The 21851-nt window shown below is 55.9% G+C and overlaps 3 protein-coding genes, 1 long non-coding RNA gene and 2 pseudogenes across 7 annotated transcripts; 3 read left to right on the plus strand and 3 right to left on the minus strand.

Moving 5' to 3' along the window:
* Positions 1-756: 756 nt before the first annotated feature.
* On the plus strand, positions 757-2847 carry LOC139782679 (cGMP-dependent 3',5'-cyclic phosphodiesterase-like). 3 transcript variants are annotated; one of them, XM_071721711.1, is made up of 6 exons: positions 762-1413; positions 1638-1747; positions 1847-1986; positions 2072-2258; positions 2333-2535; positions 2608-2847. In XM_071721711.1, exons 3-6 carry the CDS (start codon positions 1876-1878, stop codon positions 2791-2793), a joined length of 687 nt encoding a protein of 228 aa, XP_071577812.1. In that variant the 5' UTR covers positions 762-1413; positions 1638-1747; positions 1847-1875; the 3' UTR covers positions 2794-2847. The 3 variants fall into 3 exon arrangements, with proteins under 3 accessions (XP_071577810.1, XP_071577812.1, XP_071577811.1); XM_071721709.1 differs by having other exon boundaries at positions 757-1747; XM_071721710.1 differs by having other exon boundaries at positions 763-1747; positions 2354-2535.
* Positions 2813-5817, minus strand: LOC139782674 (probable ATP-dependent RNA helicase DDX49; annotated as a pseudogene).
* Positions 5818-5871: 54 nt separating this feature from the next.
* LOC139782682 (anaphase-promoting complex subunit 10-like) lies at positions 5872-6941 on the plus strand. The gene is made up of 3 exons (XM_071721720.1): positions 5872-6123; positions 6232-6484; positions 6572-6941. The coding sequence occupies exons 1-3, from the start codon at positions 6099-6101 to the stop codon at positions 6861-6863; spliced, it is 570 nt and encodes a 189-aa protein (XP_071577821.1). The 5' UTR covers positions 5872-6098; the 3' UTR covers positions 6864-6941.
* Positions 6910-9188, minus strand: LOC139782676 (RWD domain-containing protein 2A-like; annotated as a pseudogene).
* Positions 7086-10825, plus strand: LOC139782671 (uncharacterized). Of its 2 annotated transcripts, none has more exons than XM_071721700.1 (4): positions 7086-7459; positions 7529-7655; positions 9565-9716; positions 9817-10825. In XM_071721700.1, exons 2-4 carry the CDS (start codon positions 7580-7582, stop codon positions 10591-10593), a joined length of 1005 nt encoding a protein of 334 aa, XP_071577801.1. In that variant the 5' UTR covers positions 7086-7459; positions 7529-7579; the 3' UTR covers positions 10594-10825. The 2 variants fall into 2 exon arrangements, with proteins under 2 accessions (XP_071577801.1, XP_071577800.1); XM_071721699.1 differs by having other exon boundaries at positions 7572-7655.
* Positions 10826-10961: 136 nt separating this feature from the next.
* LOC139782689 (uncharacterized) lies at positions 10962-12510 on the minus strand. Its single transcript, XR_011720944.1, has 3 exons — positions 11824-12510; positions 11600-11724; positions 10962-11336 (listed from the first exon to the last, which is right to left on the minus strand). It is a non-coding gene; the product is annotated as an uncharacterized lncRNA (long non-coding RNA).
* Between the last annotated feature and the right edge of the window lie 9341 nt (positions 12511-21851).

Below are 21851 nucleotides of genomic sequence, written 5' to 3' on the forward strand. Positions count from 1 at the left end.
CACTTTACTCCTTTTTTTTAGTTTTCTTATGGAACCTCCGAAGTCCGAAGTGCTCGGCGGCCGTGAGCCTTGCAAATCATTCTTATCGAGGATGTTGATCGAGAACGTTAACTATATAACTGCAAACATTACACATCAGTGGATGTATAGAGGCCTAAGCCTCCACCTTTAGATATGAGAAAAAGAAAAAAAATAATTGTTTTCCGATTCTTCTCGTATATGTATTCGCCGTTCTGCTTTTCGGTATTTTTTAAAGCATTGATTGTGAACGGAAACGTTGTTTATATTGTCGAGTAACAGCTGATCCGCCGAATCAGATGCGATTATTAAAATTAATACAATTAAATAATTTAATTAAATTAAGTAAAATTAATTATTAAATATCATTTAGATTCTGTCATATAATATAAATGCTATTATATAATAGAATTATTAATTACTAGAATATATAGAAAAATAATAATATTAATTTTCAAAAAGTATTATATTAAATAAAATTAATACAAAATTGATAATACTTAAATTATTAAATTAATAATACTTAAGACTAAAATTTTAATAGATTATTAAAATAACAATAATATATTGTTAAAATTTTTACAAAAATTATCGGGTTGCTCGAACGTGATCGCGAATGCGGACAACGAAACGTGATATTCGTCCATATTATCGGAAACAGCTAGAGACACGTGCGGCGTGACGTTTCGCCGTATCATGTCATAGCATAACGCGCGCGATGAAGGCAGAAAGAAATACTAATGGCTGCGTTCAGCCGACCTCCGCTAGCCTAGCAGTTCGCTCGTTTGGTAGCGGTTTTGATCGCAACGCCGCTTAGCGCTATCGAAGGGTCGGCTGGACAGCTCTTAGCGGTTGTTAGCGGTCGCCATCTTTGTTTTCATCGAACATAACCCAACATAACCGCGAGTAACACCGAACTAATCTCGTTGTGCGACGACGACGACGACGATCGTGTACTTACAAAAAATACGCGTAACGAGCTCGAGAGCGACGACAAGAGCCTGCAGGAATTGATAGAGAGCGAGCTGGCGCTGAGGATCTGCTCGAGCAGCACCGACGACGAAGCCGTCGAGGAAACCGAGAACGTCGTCACCGAACGTCGTCAACCTAACCGAAGACGATCAAGAGGATCGTCCTGGACCTCCGGCGCAGTTCACAGCGGCCGAGAGCGAACATTATTCCCTGATCGAGGAACCGTACGACCATCGAAACGGTTATTTGTCTCCACACATCGACGTCGAGGTCGTGAAACCAGAACCGGTGCGCTTCCACGACGAGGAAGAGGATTAGGCGTTCGTCGAGCAGCCGGAAGCCGGCGCGGGCGTTGCGCCGATAATTATTCAGAAAGCGATCAAAAGTCGAGCTGCGACGAAGTCGTCAACGTTAGCAACGACAGCGAGTATTCTATAGTGTTTGTTAAATTGGCGTATCCATAACCAGTATGGAAAATATTGTAAATTTGATTTTGAATGAATTATTGAATGATGATGATGATGACGATGATGATGATGATGATGATGATGATGATGATGATGATGATGATGATGAAATACTGTACATAGAAATACTGTACGATTGCCAATGGAACGTAATTTATATTGAATGAAAAAATATCGCAGGTTTTGTCTTGGATACTTGCTCAGTTCGTTGCGTTGCTACGAGGAAATTCGTGTGAAACGACAGTGTCAAAATTTACTAGCTGTTTCTAGGAAGCTCTTCACGTATTTGGGTATGAATCAACTCCCAAGTACAATATATATCCAATATATTATACTCCAAGATGTTTAATCTGTACCATCTTTTATTTATCTTCCAATCCAAAATCTAGGAGACTTTTCTGATCTCCTGCGCGAGATTATGGCGGAGGTCAGAAATTTGACAAACGCAGAGAGATGCTCTTTATTCCTTTTGGATCCCGATCAACAAGATTTGGTTGCCAAAGTGTTCGATGGCATTTCCACGGGAGAAGTAGGTAACTTGCGCAGTTAATTTCACATGCAAATGGATCAATGTTTTGTAATTAACTCGACGTTTTTTTTTTTAACGTTCCTAGGCTATAAGCGAGATGAGAATACCTATTGGACAGGGTATAGCCGGTCATGTTGCGACCACCGGTAAACTACTCAATATTCGAGATGCTTACAATCACCCCCTTTTTTATCGCGGGATAGACGAGGCGACAGGATTTAGGACTAGAAATATTTTGTGCTTTCCAATACGGGACGAGAAAGGCATTGTTGGTAAATTAAACATACTGGGTTAAACGTCCTGCAAGAATGTTGCAATTGAAATAAATTGTAATAAAAACCTGAAGATGTAAAGAGTTATGTTTTAGGAGTGGCTCAATTGTGCAATAAAATAAACGGTTTGTATTTCGATGCCTTTGACGAACAGATCGCGACAGCGTTCAGTATCTATTGCGGTATATCGATAATGCATAGTATCGTTTATAAAAAGATGCAGGACGCTCAAGCTCGAAATAAGCTTAGTAACGAGATAATGATGTATCACATGAAGGTAAGACATTTGTCGGACAAACGATATATTTTATAATCGATTAATGGATTACGTAGAGGGATTTCTTTGTAGGTGGAGGAATCTGCTGTGCAAGCGTTGTTAAATTGCGGGGACAACCACAATATTAAAGATTTCAACAAATTTCACTTCAGTCCGAGGAATGTACCTTACAAACATATACCTTGCTACACTATTAAAATGTTTACAGACTTGAATTTCTTAAAGCAAATTAAAATGCCGACCCTTGCAAGGTACTGATGCGAAATACGAAGTAATGTATGATTCAATAAATTTTATTTTGTAACGTAACAATTTTTAGATTCATACTGTATTTACAGTATTTTTTATGTATTTCTTCCTATTGCGAAAATTCTTACATTGTATCACTGCGATCTCTATCCTACGGACGCGACTATTAGTTCAGCGACATCTGGATCTTGACAGAGAACAGATAGTTGCGCGTGAACTTGCGTTCCATTCAGTGCTAGTCTAGCACGTGCTAATACTTCCTTTCCTCCTCGGAAGACGCCACTCAGGAGCAGATTGTGAGCAGCCGCTCCGGCTCCTTATAAAGACGTCACTGTGTCTCCCAAAGCGAATGTCTCCTCTAGATGTCCCTGATCGGAGAGTGTTCACACAATCAAACTGCAAAATGAAAAATTCATACATGTGTTTATCGATATATTTTATATTGCAATAATATATAATTTAAAGAAATATAATACCTGCTTCAGTTATTCATAGTTCTTCAGAGACTTTTCACCGAAACATCAATAAATTTCTCAGGTTATGGAATGTTTGGGAGCTCGGTCCGTCTAGGAGATCGCTCGATATTGCTAGAATCTGGATCAACCGTGAAAAGTACGACTTCCTTGATGACCGCCTGATACTCGTAGTCGTTGCTAACGTCGACGACTTCGTCGCGGCTCGACTTTTGATTAATGAGCTTTCGTTCGTTTTCTGAATAATTACAACGCCCGTACCAGCTTCCGGCTGTTCGACGAACGCCTGATCCTCTTCCTCGTCGTGGAAGCGCACCGGTTCTGGTTTCACGACCTCGAGGTCGATGTGTGGAGACAAATGACCGTTTCGGTGGCCGTACACGGTTCCTCGATCAAAGAATAATGTTCGCTCTCGGCCGCTATGAATTGCGCGTTAACGTCGACGGGATTTTGCCGGCGGTCCAGGACGATCCTCTTGATCGTCTTCGGTTGGGTGACGACGTTCTCGGTTTCCTCGACGGCTTCGTCGTCGGTGCTGCTCGAGCAGATCCTCAGCGCCAGCTCGCTCTCTATCAATTCCTGCAGGCTCTTGTCGTCGCTCTCGAGCTCGTTACGCGTATTTTTTGTGAGTACACGATCGTCGTCGTCGTCGTCGCACAACGAGATTAGTTCGGTGTTACTCGCGGTTATGTTGGGTTAGGTTCGATGAAAACAAAGATGGCGACCGCTAACAACCGCTAACTATAGCGCTTCTGTCCAGCCGAATATTTGCGTAGCAAGCGCTCGCCGCTTACATGCGCTACGGCACCGACGAGATACTATTGTATCTCGTCGGTGGCTACGGGTAGCAGAGGGTCGGCTGGACTCAGCCAATCTGTACGTGGTTTGACTTGAACTTGTTTAGCGCTGCTAAAGGTTCCTTTTGCTTAATCATCGCGTGAAGAGCCACGTTCGTAAATCCAACATCATTCAACGTCATTGATAATAATTGACAGTGTCTAAATACAACACAAAATAATAATATATAAATTAGATCTAGATACGTAATCTTTGAAAGATCTTTTATGTTACGTGACAAGAGCAATTGTATTCTTTACTTGCAAGTATCCGTGAATATCATGATGGAACCATTTTTATCGGTGGCGCGAAATGTCCTAATTACTTCTATCAGATACGAATCAAGCACATCCTTAGGACACAACACGTAACGTTGATCCAATTCCTTTACTGTGGCAATACCAGCGTCATCTTCCTCTTGCCACGTAAAAACCTAGAAAAGTTGTCATTTTTATTCCTGCTAGCCGTAATGTAACATAACATACAGTTGTTTTATCGAGATATACCTTATCAGAAGCTATTTGCTGCATTTTGTCAAGAGCGTCTGTCATTGTAGCGCTAAAGAACAATACTTGTTTCTGCTTGGGTAATGCAGCAAACATTTTCTTAAGTTGTTCATCAAAATGGCCACCGAGCAGTCTATCAGCCTCGTCCAACACTAAAAATTTGATCTTCTGCAGGGAGAACGTATCGCAACTGTCCAAATGATCTGCTAGTCGACCCGGTGTAGCTACAACTATATGTGGCTGTTTCGACAATTCCAATCCTTGTGCCACCATATCCATGCCACCAACAATCACACATTTTTTCAGGTTGATAGCCTTGCCAATAGCAGCAAACTGATCAGCAATCTAAAATAATTCCATTAAATATAATAAGATTTATTATAATTAACCGCAAGCATGGCTGTTTTGTACAAATATCAGATCGTTCCAAGAGTAATACAATTAATTTAAATAAACATAATAGAACTACTAAAAGTTCTGATAAATTAGATATTTGTTATTTCTTTCTCTCTTCCTTTCCATCTTTCTAGTAAATTTTCTATCCTTTGCTTACGATACCATACATGTACAATGCAGTACACAATCAAAATTATTCTCTATTATTTTTAAGTATATAAAATTACTACGTTACTTATGAGATGATCTGACAAATCTCACAAATATAAAACAATTTATATTGCAAGTAACGACAATAAGAAAGTAAAATTTATCACCTGAAAAGCTAGTTCCCTCGTTGGCGTTAACACACAAGAGCAAATATACCATATGGATCCTCGCATAATTTTTGCAAAACAGGCAGGGCAAATGCTAGAGTTTTGCCACTACCGGTCTTGGTGCAGCCTATGCAATCTTTGCCCGTCAGTATTTGAGGAATGCAATTCTGCTGAATCGGCGTTGGCTTTTTTAAACCTATTAGAGAGGGAAACAAACAAATAGCTGTATAGTTTCGTCAATTTCGCAAAGTTTAACGTCCTGAATATTATTCGATATGATCATTCCTTGTAACTCTTTATAACCATTGAACATTTTCTGGAAAATCATGTTTCTTCGTAAATTATTTTTGTAGAAAATTACTCACCCATGGACTCGCATTGAGCGAGGAGCCAAGAATTCAATTTCAAGTGCGAGAAATCTTTAACTTCTTCACTCATGTTGTTACTCGAATGTTGTTACTCCGGTTACTCGTCGATCCGAACTCATCAGAACTCATGCCCAGAGTTGCCGTTCGGAAGACCGGGCACTGGCAGCACGGCAGCATCGGTGGTGGGAATGGCTGGCGGCGTACAGGTTATCTCGTCGTCGCGCGGCATATACGACGATATATACAACCGTGAACAGGACAATACCACCCTAATTCGAAATAGCGTTGTAATGTATCCGGGAGTCGTGTGGCCTGCTATTATCTTGCATAATATTCCAGCGAGTGTCGGAAAGGCGTTAAAATAACGCGAGGATACGCTAGAACAACGGTCCGAAGGAGCCTAACCTAAGCCTAACAATGAGCAACAAGGCTAATAACAGCGGTGAGTACATACATCGCGGTTCCTTCGATACTTTTCGTCACGACGACGATTCAATCAATGATAAATCCACAATTGAGACGTCTCCTGTATAAAAGGCATTTGCCGCAGGAGAGATAGATCCCGTGCAGGAGCAGCTGACCGGCCGAGTACGAGAGGTTGGGAACTACGCGATCTGGAGTTTGTCCAGCTGTAAACCGGGTTTCGGCGTGGACCAGCTTCGCGACGATATCACGGAGACGTACTGGCAATCGGACGGACAGCTGCCACACTTGGTGAACATACAGTTCAAGAGGAAGACGACCATTCGCGACATATGCATCTATACGGATTACAAGCTGGACGAGAGCTACACTCCAAACAGGTGTGGAGATATCTTCCGTTATTTGGTGATACCGGCGAGCCCGTACCACTGGCCGTTATTGACACATGCGTTCTGGCTAATTCGCAGGATAAGCATCAGAGCTGGAACCAACTTTAACGATCTGCAGGAGGTAGAGGTGATGGACCTGAATGAGCCAAGCGGATGGATAGTGATCCCCATTAAGAACATCAACGATCGGCCTATTAGGACATTCATGATTCAAATAGCGGTCATCAGTAATCATCAAAATGGCAGGGACACCCATATGAGGCAGATCAAGATCCACAGCCCCGCGCAAGATATTCTTGGCCCTCCGGCGCCTTACATCCCAGGGCAATTTCTTACCAATGAATTTTTACGCTACGCCACTATTAGATAAGATTTGTAAATTGAACTTTCTGAACATACATAAGTATACGTATATATATAAAATAAAATAAAATTTTATTATCATCAACATTCAATTCGACATATTTACAAACACTTTCATTCTCAATCACTTATTTTGCTTAATTTATTTTATTATTTACTTGTTAGGAATAAATTGATTATTCTATTTATTGAAGTGTAAATGTAAATGAGAAATTCTGAGGCTTCCTGCATATGTACATACACAGTGAGATTTATATTGGCGTTTATGTATACCTGTTACAGACTGGAATGCGGAAAGGTAGGAACTATGTACCTACAGAAAAACTGTAAACACAATACACTATCTCGAAGCTTCCGTGTGTAATCAAACGGCTAAGCACAGCGACGCGAGCAAAAGCGGCACGGAAGATCGGGCGAGCTCGCGTTGTGAATCAGTCGTGATCGGTAGCTTTGAGAGACTACTTCGTGTGAATATGTTACGAGAGCTCCTCTTGATTTTCACGTTAATATGCGTGACACAGTGCGAACATTCCCCTTATTCAACGGAAGATTTGTACGCGATACTCGATCGAACGACGGCATACTTCAAAAATCTCAGTAATGGTAAAATATTAATTATCTGGTACTTGAATATTATAAAAATTACCGTCCTTATTTCTGAAACATTTTTAGCGTACGATGTATTAAATAATGACACTTTGAACAATATTAACAGCGAAATATATGAATGATACGACCGAAGCGATCCTTCAGAAAACCAAGCGCCAAAAGAGGGGCCTTCAGAATGAGCGCAGTAGAGGTGAGCAAAACATTTCACACGTATCATTTGTACAAAAATCCCGTGAGACTGATGGAAATTAGACAAGATATATATTTAACGCTGCTACTTTTATATAATTGTATCAATCCGAAAATTTGCTGAATTTTCCTTCTATTCCAAAAAGCTCCTTGAACGCGTGCTGGCAGTCGCGATCAGTTAGGTATTTGAGAAGTTGACTCATGTCGTTGTGACGCTCAGTAGTGGGAAAGGAGATTTCTTGGAAGTCTGTAAATTTGCGCATTCTGTCCACATTGTTGCAGTCCTCCTCTTTCTCCAATAATTTTATTAATATCCTGTGCCAGTTCATAGACCTGATCTGCAAAAGAATTGTAGGTGTGAGATATTCTTATTATATTAAATATTAAGATACGGAAGAGATCATTGTTGACGTTACTCTCTGCCAGCAGTAGTCGCAATCTTCCAGACTTCCCTCCATACAAATTATCCCCGGTTTGCCGGCCAAGCAGAATCCCGTGATGGAGTTCTCTTTCGCCAAGCTAGTCACGTCCTGTCTCTTGGACTTGCCGTATATGTGATGACTGTAGATCCAATATCTGGAGAAGGCCACCGGGACCCGCTGCCGATCTTCCATGCCGCTTTTACTCGCGTCGCTGTGCTTAACCGTTTGATTACGCACGGAAGCTTCGAGATAAGTATCGGCGCTGTCCTGCAGCCACGATATCAGGGTATAGATGCAAGGCTCGCCCGCCTCTTGGGCCTTGACGAGGACAGAGAGTTCCTTGTTCAGCAGTGCCTGGCTGCGTTCGGTCCAAGCAAGAGCCTCTCGCATACACTTCGGGCTGCTCCTTTGGGTAGTTAGTCGGCAAGTTCACCAGTAGCTCGATACTCCCCTAGTGGCACAAGCAACATGTTGATGATGCAACATATGTGGCTGGCATATGTAGAAGAAAAATTTGGAGAAACATTGAAGTAAAAACAGTTAAGGCGGACACACCTTGGCAACGTTATGTCATAAGTAAATGTTATATTACACCGTTCAACGGGACCGCGATAGCGTACTCCAGCCATCGCGGTGGGTCCCGGTCGGGGCGCTCGATGTACTCGTTGATGTCAGCCAAAACCCCATAGTCCGCCACAGTCAGCTCGGTCGGATAGACGGACTGCAGTGCCTGCAGCTCGCTCACCTGCGCCGTCAGGGTCTCCGTCATCTCTTCCGGAGTGGACATGCTTCGAACGACGATACATACGACAGGACGATGGATCAGTCCACGATTTGCTGCGCGCCGCGCTCGGTTTTCGACGATGATCGGTTCGGTCGAGCCGAGACGATAACACGAAACACTGGTGTATATCGGCCCGACGTTAAGGTTATCGAGAGATCAGCTGATGTTGAATGATGTCAATAGGAAGTCCTACCGCGCGGTTGCGTTTCGAAATCGGAGCACGTTGCCGCGCGTACTCTTTTTATCTTATATTCATGCCTCGTTATACTTTTTCGTTCATTAATTACTTCGTTCTGAGACTTTGTTTATAAAAATTGTTCTTACTTTATCCAATTGTTGAATTTATTACCGTGAATAAGGATATTTTTAAGGAAAAGGTGTTTGAAATAATAAAGTCTCAAAGTATTCAAGAATTAAATCAAAACTGAATAAAATAAGGGAAAGTTTTGAGATTGCAAGTTTTCAAATGTAATAATGCTCATTTACAGAGTATTATTTCTAGAATTTAATAGATTACGGATAAATATTAGCGATATTAAAAAATCATCTGTTTTTTTATTTGTTACTTTAGTTCTTGTCATTGTTTTATAAGCCTGAAAAAAATCATTAGATATCATCGTCGAATTCTGTAGATATAATTGAGATGAGAAATGAATTTTACGAATTCTCATTTGATTGCAATTTCAAACTAATTTTATTTACAGGTGTGAATGTGTTGCAAGGTTTCGAAGAGACCTTACCACTCGAATTGTCGGACTTTCAAGATACGGCCTTCTTTTCCATACAAGATGGACATCGATTGCTCTGGTTTGCAGCTGCCGTCGATTCTTCAAACATGTTACTTTATCAATTTGTTGTATGTCGATTATAGTTATATTCAAGCACATCTTATTTTATGCCGGAATAACAGGAATAAACACTAGCTTTTTTTTAAATTACAACAATGTCTTTCACAGGATGATAAAGCTCAACACGTCGGAACGTATCCGCAATTCAATGGAAAACGGATAATCGTAAATAATTACAGCGCTGGTACGCTTATAGCTGTGCAGAAAGATACCGACGGAATCATCATTCTGCGCCTCAGCAAAAACGAAAGCGGAAGGTACGAATTGCGGTTCAAGCAGGAGTTCGAAATTCCCGAAGTGGTGCATATGTCTATGTGGCTCGGAATGAATCAGCTGTACTTGGGAATCGCGACGGAAACGAGAATATTCATATATGTCTGGCTTGGCGAGAATTTCGACAAGATCGACACGTTGCTCTATGGAGCGAGAAAGCTCTTGCCCTTCCAGAACAAGAGTTTCATGCACGTCGTCGTCGTAGGATCGCTCACGAAGATACTCCGGTTTTCCGTGCGTTCTAATAGATTCGTAGAAATGCAGAAATTACGTTATGCTAACGACGTCAGTTCGTTTCATTTCAAAGAGGGTCATTTCGAAGAGCGTTTTCTGATTTTGGCCGGTAACGAGTCCACAATCTTGTATAAGGAGATGTACGGCCGCTTTGTACCATTTCAAAAAATCGCTCCGACGAGGTATATTCATTCCCTGACGATGGAAAACACTGTCATCCTTCTCGCATTAGAGCAGGGTACCGTGGGAATTTATCAGTACAACGGCTGGAGATTTCAGGAATTGAGCACGAAATTATCGAACATTCGACAAATTCATTCTATTCGCTTGTACGAAGACGAAGACGTGCTAGTGGTGTATAATCAGGTCGGAGAATGAAAGTTTTTGAGACCCACTTGGACCGTGAAGAAAACATGGGAGGAAATGCAGGAGGAAATAGCTGCTTGGTGTACCGAGACAAAGCGCAAGGCGTCTCAGAGAACCTTCGTAAAACTTCCAGATTTAAAAGTCCCGTGATTTCGAACGCACACATTGGTCAGCTTCGTGTGCAGAACGTAAGATATTGTCTCTCACTCTTTGTTAGTTTAAATAAAAAATTTTTCAAGTATAATGTCTTTTGCAGACAAAATTTTTTACACCCTTAACTTTATAAGCGTGATCATTTATAGACAAGATTTTTTACACGCTTAACTTTATAAGCGTGATGTCATTTATAGACAATATTTTTTTAGACGGTCTGTATTTCGAAAAATAATTACCGAACGTAAAACAAAAACACGGAATACTATATTTTAATTCGTTAAACAAATTTAATAAAAAAATCACATTTAATTTCTTAAAAGTATACTCTATTTACTGAACACAAGAATTTTAAATAGAATTTTAAAAATTAAACTCTTTTAATTTCTACTCTCTGGCTAAATTTACTAATCGATATTGAAAAACCGATTGGTTAAACTTTCCGCGAAACACAATATGTATAAACCAATTATATTTACCGCATGTTGTTCCGCCGGCGCCTGATGCCTCTCCCTGGCCTCCTCCTCCTCTAAGGCTGCTCGGGATGTCCCTCGTGTTCCCTCGATGCGAAGCAACGTAGCTCCTTCCCGCGTGGATATTTTCTGTAACATAAAAATAATCGAATCGATTAAATAATTGTCACGCGCATCGAACATCTTATTCGTTATTCAGATTAATATTATATTTTAAATTACTTCTTCGAAAAAGGTCTCTACATTAGAATCAAAACTTGAATCAAATTTTTCAAAATATTTCTTTTTACTAATTTGAATTCCGAAACACGGTTTAATGTAGCAACTGAATAAGCACAAACGAAAAGAGAGATTCTATAATATCTTTAGAAAAAATAAAAAGTAACATTTACCAGAAGTGTTGGTACGCCGATGCCCGATGCCTATCCTAGGCCTCCTCCTCCTCTCAGGCTGCTCGGAATGTCAGCTACGCAGGATTCCCTCGCTGCTCCGATGTCACCTTCTGCGTCGTTATTTTCTGAAACATTCAAATGAACGATTCGATTAAGTAAAGACAGAAGAGATAGAAAATTTTATGACATAAGTGACATAGTACGTGAAAATGAATTACACTCACCACTTTCTTTTAAGCGCTTCAGGCCACAAAATCCACTTCCATCTCCGGGTCAGCTAGGAGTCTCGAGCCACATTGAGACTCGTGGCAATGCAGTGTGATTTCATTGCCATTAAGCAAGATAAATCAAGAAGCCATTTCAGCTATATTGCATTAATTTTACGACGTTGTTGCAATATAGTCGAAATGTTTCTTGACTTTTCTCGCTTAATGGAAATGTAATTGCTGAAAAGAATTACAAATTATTCCCTTGATGATGTCTTTTGCAGACAAGATTTTTTATACGCTTAACTTTATGAGCGTGATGTCTCGCGGCGCGGAGGAGGGACACGCGACGGACCGTATGAGCGAGCGAGGCGTGTAAATGTCCCGCGGCGCGGCGGAGGGACACGCGACGGACCGTATGAGCGAGCGAGGCGTGTAAATGTCCCGCGGCGCGGCGGAGGGACACGCGACGGACCGTATGAGCGAGCGAGGCGTGTAAATGTCCCGCGGCGCGGCGGAGGGACACGCGACGGACCGTATGAGCGAGCGAGGCGTGCAAATGTCCCGCGGCGCGGCGGAGGGACACGCGACGGACCGTATGAGCGAGCGAGGCGTGCAAATGTCCCGCGGCGCGGCGGAGGGACACGCGACGGACCGTATGAGCGAGCGAGGCGTGGAAATGTCCCGCGGCGCGGCGGAGGGACACGCGACGGACCGTGCGAGCGAGCGAGGCGTGGAAATGTCCCGCGGCGCGGCGGAGGGACACGCGACGGACCGTGCGAGCGAGCGAGGCGTGGAAATGTCCCGCGGCGCGGCGGAGGGACACGCGACGGACCGTGCGAGCGAGCGAGGCGTGGAAATGTCCCGCGGCGCGGCGGAGGGACACGCGACGGACCGTGCGAGCGAGCGAGGCGTGGAAATGTCCCGCGGCGCGGCGGAGGGACACGCGACGGACCGTGCGAGCGAGCGAGGCGTGGAAATGTCCCGCGGCGCGGCGGAGGGACACGCGACGGACCGTGCGAGCGAGCGAGGCGTGGAAATGTCCCGCGGCGCGGCGGAGGGACACGCGACGGACCGTGCGAGCGAGCGAGGCGTGGAAATGTCCCGCGGCGCGGCGGAGGGACACGCGACGGACCGTGCGAGCGAGCGAGGCGTGGAAATGTCCCGCGGCGCGGCGGAGGGACACGCGACGGACCGTGCGAGCGAGCGAGGCGTGGAAATGTCCCGCGGCGCGGCGGAGGGACACGCGACGGACCGTGCGAGCGAGCGAGGCGTGGAAATGTCCCGCGGCGCGGCGGAGGGACACGCGACGGACCGTGCGAGCGAGCGAGGCGTGGAAATGTCCCGCGGCGCGGCGGAGGGACACGCGACGGACCGTGCGAGCGAGCGAGGCGTGGAAATGTCCCGCGGCGCGGCGGAGGGACACGCGACGGACCGTGCGAGCGAGCGAGGCGTGGAAATGTCCCGCGGCGCGGCGGAGGGACACGCGACGGACCGTGCGAGCGAGCGAGGCGTGGAAATGTCCCGCGGCGCGGCGGAGGGACACGCGACGGACCGTGCGAGCGAGCGAGGCGTGGAAATGTCCCGCGGCGCGGCGGAGGGACACGCGACGGACCGTGCGAGCGAGCGAGGCGTGGAAATGTCCCGCGGCGCGGCGGAGGGACACGCGACGGACCGTGCGAGCGAGCGAGGCGTGGAAATGTCCCGCGGCGCGGCGGAGGGACACGCGACGGACCGTGCGAGCGAGCGAGGCGTGGAAATGTCCCGCGGCGCGGCGGAGGGACACGCGACGGACCGTGCGAGCGAGCGAGGCGTGGAAATGTCCCGCGGCGCGGCGGAGGGACACGCGACGGACCGTGCGAGCGAGCGAGGCGTGGAAATGTCCCGCGGCGCGGCGGAGGGACACGCGACGGACCGTGCGAGCGAGCGAGGCGTGGAAATGTCCCGCGGCGCGGCGGAGGGACACGCGACGGACCGTGCGAGCGAGCGAGGCGTGGAAATGTCCCGCGGCGCGGCGGAGGGACACGCGACGGACCGTGCGAGCGAGCGAGGCGTGGAAATGTCCCGCGGCGCGGCGGAGGGACACGCGACGGACCGTGCGAGCGAGCGAGGCGTGGAAATGTCCCGCGGCGCGGCGGAGGGACACGCGACGGACCGTGCGAGCGAGCGAGGCGTGGAAATGTCCCGCGGCGCGGCGGAGGGACACGCGACGGACCGTGCGAGCGAGCGAGGCGTGGAAATGTCCCGCGGCGCGGCGGAGGGACACGCGACGGACCGTGCGAGCGAGCGAGGCGTGGAAATGTCCCGCGGCGCGGCGGAGGGACACGCGACGGACCGTGCGAGCGAGCGAGGCGTGGAAATGTCCCGCGGCGCGGCGGAGGGACACGCGACGGACCGTGCGAGCGAGCGAGGCGTGGAAATGTCCCGCGGCGCGGCGGAGGGACACGCGACGGACCGTGCGAGCGAGCGAGGCGTGGAAATGTCCCGCGGCGCGGCGGAGGGACACGCGACGGACCGTGCGAGCGAGCGAGGCGTGGAAATGTCCCGCGGCGCGGCGGAGGGACACGCGACGGACCGTGCGAGCGAGCGAGGCGTGGAAATGTCCCGCGGCGCGGCGGAGGGACACGCGACGGACCGTGCGAGCGAGCGAGGCGTGGAAATGTCCCGCGGCGCGGCGGAGGGACACGCGACGGACCGTGCGAGCGAGCGAGGCGTGGAAATGTCCCGCGGCGCGGCGGAGGGACACGCGACGGACCGTGCGAGCGAGCGAGGCGTGGAAATGTCCCGCGGCGCGGCGGAGGGACACGCGACGGACCGTGCGAGCGAGCGAGGCGTGGAAATGTCCCGCGGCGCGGCGGAGGGACACGCGACGGACCGTGCGAGCGAGCGAGGCGTGGAAATGTCCCGCGGCGCGGCGGAGGGACACGCGACGGACCGTGCGAGCGAGCGAGGCGTGGAAATGTCCCGCGGCGCGGCGGAGGGACACGCGACGGACCGTGCGAGCGAGCGAGGCGTGGAAATGTCCCGCGGCGCGGCGGAGGGACACGCGACGGACCGTGCGAGCGAGCGAGGCGTGGAAATGTCCCGCGGCGCGGCGGAGGGACACGCGACGGACCGTGCGAGCGAGCGAGGCGTGGAAATGTCCCGCGGCGCGGCGGAGGGACACGCGACGGACCGTGCGAGCGAGCGAGGCGTGGAAATGTCCCGCGGCGCGGCGGAGGGACACGCGACGGACCGTGCGAGCGAGCGAGGCGTGGAAATGTCCCGCGGCGCGGCGGAGGGACACGCGACGGACCGTGCGAGCGAGCGAGGCGTGGAAATGTCCCGCGGCGCGGCGGAGGGACACGCGACGGACCGTGCGAGCGAGCGAGGCGTGGAAATGTCCCGCGGCGCGGCGGAGGGACACGCGACGGACCGTGCGAGCGAGCGAGGCGTGGAAATGTCCCGCGGCGCGGCGGAGGGACACGCGACGGACCGTGCGAGCGAGCGAGGCGTGGAAATGTCCCGCGGCGCGGCGGAGGGACACGCGACGGACCGTGCGAGCGAGCGAGGCGTGGAAATGTCCCGCGGCGCGGCGGAGGGACACGCGACGGACCGTGCGAGCGAGCGAGGCGTGGAAATGTCCCGCGGCGCGGCGGAGGGACACGCGACGGACCGTGCGAGCGAGCGAGGCGTGGAAATGTCCCGCGGCGCGGCGGAGGGACACGCGACGGACCGTGCGAGCGAGCGAGGCGTGGAAATGTCCCGCGGCGCGGCGGAGGGACACGCGACGGACCGTGCGAGCGAGCGAGGCGTGGAAATGTCCCGCGGCGCGGCGGAGGGACACGCGACGGACCGTGCGAGCGAGCGAGGCGTGAAATGTCCCGCGGCGCGGCGGAGGGACACGCGACGGACCGTGCGAGCGAGCGAGGCGTGGAAATGTCCCGCGGCGCGGCGGAGGGACACGCGACGGACCGTGCGAGCGAGCGAGGCGTGGAAATGTCCCGCGGCGCGGCGGAGGGACACGCGACGGACCGTGCGAGCGAGCGAGGCGTGGAAATGTCCCGCGGCGCGGCGGAGGGACACGCGACGGACCGTGCGAGCGAGCGAGGCGTGGAAATGTCCCGCGGCGCGGCGGAGGGACACGCGACGGACCGTGCGAGCGAGCGAGGCGTGGAAATGTCCCGCGGCGCGGCGGAGGGACACGCGACGGACCGTGCGAGCGAGCGAGGCGTGGAAATGTCCCGCGGCGCGGCGGAGGGACACGCGACGGACCGTGCGAGCGAGCGAGGCGTGAAATGTCCCGCGGCGCGGCGGAGGGACACGCGACGGACCGTGCGAGCGAGCGAGGCGTGAAATGTCCCGCGGCGCGGCGGAGGGACACGCGACGGACCGGGCGAGCGAGCGAGGCGTGGAAATGTCCCGCGGCGCGGCGGAGGGACACGCGACGGACCGTGCGAGCGAGCGAGGCGTGGAAATGTCCCGCGGCGCGGCGGAGGGACACGCGACGGACCGTGCGAGCGAGCGAGGCGTGGAAATGTCCCGCGGCGCGGCGGAGGGACACGCGACGGACCGTGCGAGCGAGCGAGGCGTGGAAATGTCCCGCGGCGCGGCGGAGGGACACGCGACGGACCGTGCGAGCGAGCGAGGCGTGGAAATGTCCCGCGGCGCGGCGGAGGGACACGCGACGGACCGTGCGAGCGAGCGAGGCGTGGAAATGTCCCGCGGCGCGGCGGAGGGACACGCGACGGACCGTGCGAGCGAGCGAGGCGTGGAAATGTCCCGCGGCGCGGCGGAGGGACACGCGACGGACCGTGCGAGCGAGCGAGGCGTGGAAATGTCCCGCGGCGCGGCGGAGGGACACGCGACGGACCGGGCGAGCGAGCGAGGCGTGGAAATGTCCCGCGGCGCGGCGGAGGGACACGCGACGGACCGGGCGAGCGAGCGAGGCGTGGAAATGTCCCGCGGCGCGGCGGAGGGACACGCGACGGACCGTGCGAGCGAGCGAGGCGTGGAAATGTCCCGCGGCGCGGCGGAGGGACACGCGACGGACCGTGCGAGCGAGCGAGGCGTGGAAATGTCCCGCGGCGCGGCGGAGGGACACGCGACGGACCGTGCGAGCGAGCGAGGCGTGGAAATGTCCCGCGGCGCGGCGGAGGGACACGCGACGGACCGTGCGAGCGAGCGAGGCGTGGAAATGTCCCGCGGCGCGGCGGAGGGACACGCGACGGACCGTGCGAGCGAGCGAGGCGTGGAAATGTCCCGCGGCGCGGCGGAGGGACACGCGACGGACCGTGCGAGCGAGCGAGGCGTGGAAATGTCCCGCGGCGCGGCGGAGGGACACGCGACGGACCGTGCGAGCGAGCGAGGCGTGGAAATGTCCCGCGGCGCGGCGGAGGGACACGCGACGGACCGTGCGAGCGAGCGAGGCGTGGAAATGTCCCGCGGCGCGGCGGAGGGACACGCGACGGACCGTGCGAGCGAGCGAGGCGTGGAAATGTCCCGCGGCGCGGCGGAGGGACACGCGACGGACCGTGCGAGCGAGCGAGGCGTGGAAATGTCCCGCGGCGCGGCGGAGGGACACGCGACGGACCGTGCGAGCGAGCGAGGCGTGGAAATGTCCCGCGGCGCGGCGGAGGGACACGCGACGGACCGTGCGAGCGAGCGAGGCGTGGAAATGTCCCGCGGCGCGGCGGAGGGACACGCGACGGACCGTGCGAGCGAGCGAGGCGTGGAAATGTCCCGCGGCGCGGCGGAGGGACACGCGACGGACCGTGCGAGCGAGCGAGGCGTGGAAATGTCCCGCGGCGCGGCGGAGGGACACGCGACGGACCGTGCGAGCGAGCGAGGCGTGGAAATGTCCCGCGGCGCGGCGGAGGGACACGCGACGGACCGTGCGAGCGAGCGAGGCGTGGAAATGTCCCGCGGCGCGGCGGAGGGACACGCGACGGACCGTGCGAGCGAGCGAGGCGTGGAAATGTCCCGCGGCGCGGCGGAGGGACACGCGACGGACCGTGCGAGCGAGCGAGGCGTGGAAATGTCCCGCGGCGCGGCGGAGGGACACGCGACGGACCGTGCGAGCGAGCGAGGCGTGGAAATGTCCCGCGGCGCGGCGGAGGGACACGCGACGGACCGTGCGAGCGAGCGAGGCGTGGAAATGTCCCGCGGCGCGGCGGAGGGACACGCGACGGACCGTGCGAGCGAGCGAGGCGTGGAAATGTCCCGCGGCGCGGCGGAGGGACACGCGACGGACCGTGCGAGCGAGCGAGGCGTGGAAATGTCCCGCGGCGCGGCGGAGGGACACGCGACGGACCGTGCGAGCGAGCGAGGCGTGGAAATGTCCCGCGGCGCGGCGGAGGGACACGCGACGGACCGTGCGAGCGAGCGAGGCGTGGAAATGTCCCGCGGCGCGGCGGAGGGACACGCGACGGACCGTGCGAGCGAGCGAGGCGTGGAAATGTCCCGCGGCGCGGCGGAGGGACACGCGACGGACCGTGCGAGCGAGCGAGGCGTGGAAATGTCCCGCGGCGCGGCGGAGGGACACGCGACGGACCGTGCGAGCGAGCGAGGCGTGGAAATGTCCCGCGGCGCGGCGGAGGGACACGCGACGGACCGTGCGAGCGAGCGAGGCGTGGAAATGTCCCGCGGCGCGGCGGAGGGACACGCGACGGACCGTGCGAGCGAGCGAGGCGTGGAAATGTCCCGCGGCGCGGCGGAGGGGACACGCGAAGGACCGTGGCGAGCGAGCGAGGCGTGGAAATGTCCCGCGGCGCGGCGGAGGGACACGCGACGGACCGTGCGAGCGAGCGAGGCGTGGAAATGTCCCGCGGCGCGGCGGAGGGACACGCGACGGACCGTGCGAGCGAGCGAGGCGTGGAAATGTCCCGCGGCGCGGCGGAGGGGACACGCGAGGACCGTGCGAGCGAGCGAGGCGTGGAAATGTCCCGCGGCGCGGCGGAGGGACACGCGACGGACCGTGCGAGCGAGCGAGGCGTGGAAATGTCCCGCGGCGCGGCGGAGGGACACGCGACGGACCGTGCGAGCGAGCGAGCGTGGAAATGTCCCGCGGCGCGGCGGAGGGACACGCGACGGACCGTGCGAGCGAGCGAGGCGTGGAAATGTCCCGCGGCGCGGCGGAGGGACACGCGACGGACCGTGCGAGCGAGCGAGGCGTGGAAATGTCCCGCGGCGCGGCGGAGGGACACGCGACGGACCGTGCGAGCGAGCGAGGCGTGGAAATGTCCCGCGGCGCGGCGGAGGGACACGCGACGGACCGTGCGAGCGAGCGAGGCGTGGAAATGTCCCGCGGCGCGGCGGAGGGACACGCGACGGACCGTGCGAGCGAGCGAGGCGTGGAAATGTCCCGCGGCGCGGCGGAGGGACACGCGACGGACCGTGCGAGCGAGCGAGGCGTGGAAATGTCCCGCGGCGCGGCGGAGGGACACGCGACGGACCGTGCGAGCGAGCGAGGCGTGGAAATGTCCCGCGGCGCGGCGGAGGGACACGCGACGGACCGTGCGAGCGAGCGAGGCGTGGAAATGTCCCGCGGCGCGGCGGAGGGACACGCGACGGACCGTGCGAGCGAGCGAGGCGTGGAAATGTCCCGCGGCGCGGCGGAGGGACACGCGACGGACCGTGCGAGCGAGCGAGGCGTGGAAATGTCCCGCGGCGCGGCGGAGGGACACGCGACGGACCGTGCGAGCGAGCGAGGCGTGGAAATGTCCCGCGGCGCGGCGGAGGGACACGCGACGGACCGTGCGAGCGAGCGAGGCGTGGAAATGTCCCGCGGCGCGGCGGAGGGACACGCGACGGACCGTGCGAGCGAGCGAGGCGTGGCAAATGTCCCGCGGCGCGGCGGAGGGACACGCGACGGACCGTGCGAGCGAGCGAGGCGTGGAAATGTCCCGCGGCGCGGCGGAGGGACACGCGACGGACCGTGCGAGCGAGCGAGGCGTGGAAATGTCCCGCGGCGCGGCGGAGGGACACGCGACGGACCGTGCGAGCGAGCGAGGCGTGCAAATGTCCCGCGGCGCGGCGGAGGGACACGCGACGGACCGTGCGAGCGAGCGAGGCGTGGAAATGTCCCGCGGCGCGGCGGAGGGACACGCGACGGACCGTGCGAGCGAGCGAGGCGTGGAAATGTCCCGCGGCGCGGCGGAGGGACACGCGACGGACCGTGCGAGCGAGCGAGGCGTGGAAATGTCCCGCGGCGCGGCGGAGGGACACGCGACGGACCGTGCGAGCGAGCGAGGCGTGGAAATGTCCCGCGGCGCGGCGGAGGGACACGCGACGGACCGTGCGAGCGAGCGAGGCGTGGAAATGTCCCGCGGCGCGGCGGAGGGACACGCGACGGACCGTGCGAGCGAGCGAGGCGTGAAATGTCCCGCGGCGCGGCGGAGGGACACGCGACGGACCGTGCGAGCGAGCGAGGCGTGGAAATGTCCCGCGGCGCGGCGGAGGGACACGCGACGGACCGTGCGAGCGAGCGAGGCGTGGAAATGTCCCGCGGCGCGGCGGAGGGACACGCGACGGACCGTGCGAGCGAGCGAGGCGTGGAAATGTCCCGCGGCGCGGCGGAGGGACACGCGACGGACCGTGCGAGCGAGCGAGGCGTGGAAATGTCCCGCGGCGCGGCGGAGGGACACGCGACGGACCGTGCGAGCGAGCGAGGCGTGGAAATGTCCCGCGGCGCGGCGGAGGGACACGCGACGGACCGTGCGAGCGAGCGAGGCGTGGAAATGTCCCGCGGCGCGGCGGAGGGACACGCGACGGACCGTGCGAGCGAGCGAGGCGTGAAATGTCCCGCGGCGCGGCGGAGGGACACGCGACGGACCGTGCGAGCGAGCGAGGCGTGGAAATGTCCCGCGGCGCGGCGGAGGGACACGCGACGGACCGTGCGAGCGAGCGAGGCGTGGCAAATGTCCCGCGGCGCGGCGGAGGGACACGCGACGGACCGTGCGAGCGAGCGAGGCGTGGAAATGTCCCGCGGCGCGGCGGAGGGACACGCGACGGACCGGGCGAGCGAGCGAGGCGTGGAAATGTCCCGCGGCGCGGCGGAGGGACACGCGACGGACCGTGCGAGCGAGCGAGGCGTGGAAATGTCCCGCGGCGCGGCGGAGGGACACGCGACGGACCGTGCGAGCGAGCGAGGCGTGGAAATGTCCCGCGGCGCGGCGGAGGGACACGCGACGGACCGTGCGAGCGAGCGAGGCGTGGAAATGTCCCGCGGCGCGGCGGAGGGACACGCGACGGACCGTGCGAGCGAGCGAGGCGTGGAAATGTCCCGCGGCGCGGCGGAGGGACACGCGACGGACCGTGCGAGCGAGCGAGGCGTGGAAATGTCCCGCGGCGCGGCGGAGGGACACGCGACGGACCGTGCGAGCGAGCGAGGCGTGGAAATGTCCCGCGGCGCGGCGGAGGGACACGCGACGGACCGTGCGAGCGAGCGAGGCGTGGAAATGTCCCGCGGCGCGGCGGAGGGACACGCGACGGACCGTGCGAGCGAGCGAGGCGTGGAAATGTCCCGCGGCGCGGCGGAGGGACACGCGACGGACCGTGCGAGCGAGCGAGGCGTGGAAATGTCCCGCGGCGCGGCGGAGGGACACGCGACGGACCGTGCGAGCGAGCGAGGCGTGGAAATGTCCCGCGGCGCGGCGGAGGGACACGCGACGGACCGTGCGAGCGAGCGAGGCGTGGAAATGTCCCGCGGCGCGGCGGAGGGACACGCGACGGACCGTGCGAGCGAGCGAGGCGTGGCAAATGTCCCGCGGCGCGGCGGAGGGACACGCGACGGACCGTGCGAGCGAGCGAGGCGTGGAAATGTCCCGCGGCGCGGCGGAGGGACACGCGACGGACCGTGCGAGCGAGCGAGGCGTGGAAATGTCCCGCGGCGCGGCGGAGGGACACGCGACGGACCGTGCGAGCGAGCGAGGCGTGGAAATGTCCCGCGGCGCGGCGGAGGGACACGCGACGGACCGTGCGAGCGAGCGAGGCGTGGAAATGTCCCGCGGCGCGGCGGAGGGACACGCGACGGACCGTGCGAGCGAGCGAGGCGTGGAAATGTCCCG

Source organism: Temnothorax nylanderi, unplaced genomic scaffold (genome assembly GCF_030848795.1).
Source record: "Temnothorax nylanderi isolate EJ_2023f unplaced genomic scaffold, tnyl_v1.0 TNYL_tig0433_pilon, whole genome shotgun sequence".
NCBI classification, from domain to species: domain Eukaryota; kingdom Metazoa; phylum Arthropoda; class Insecta; order Hymenoptera; family Formicidae; genus Temnothorax; species Temnothorax nylanderi.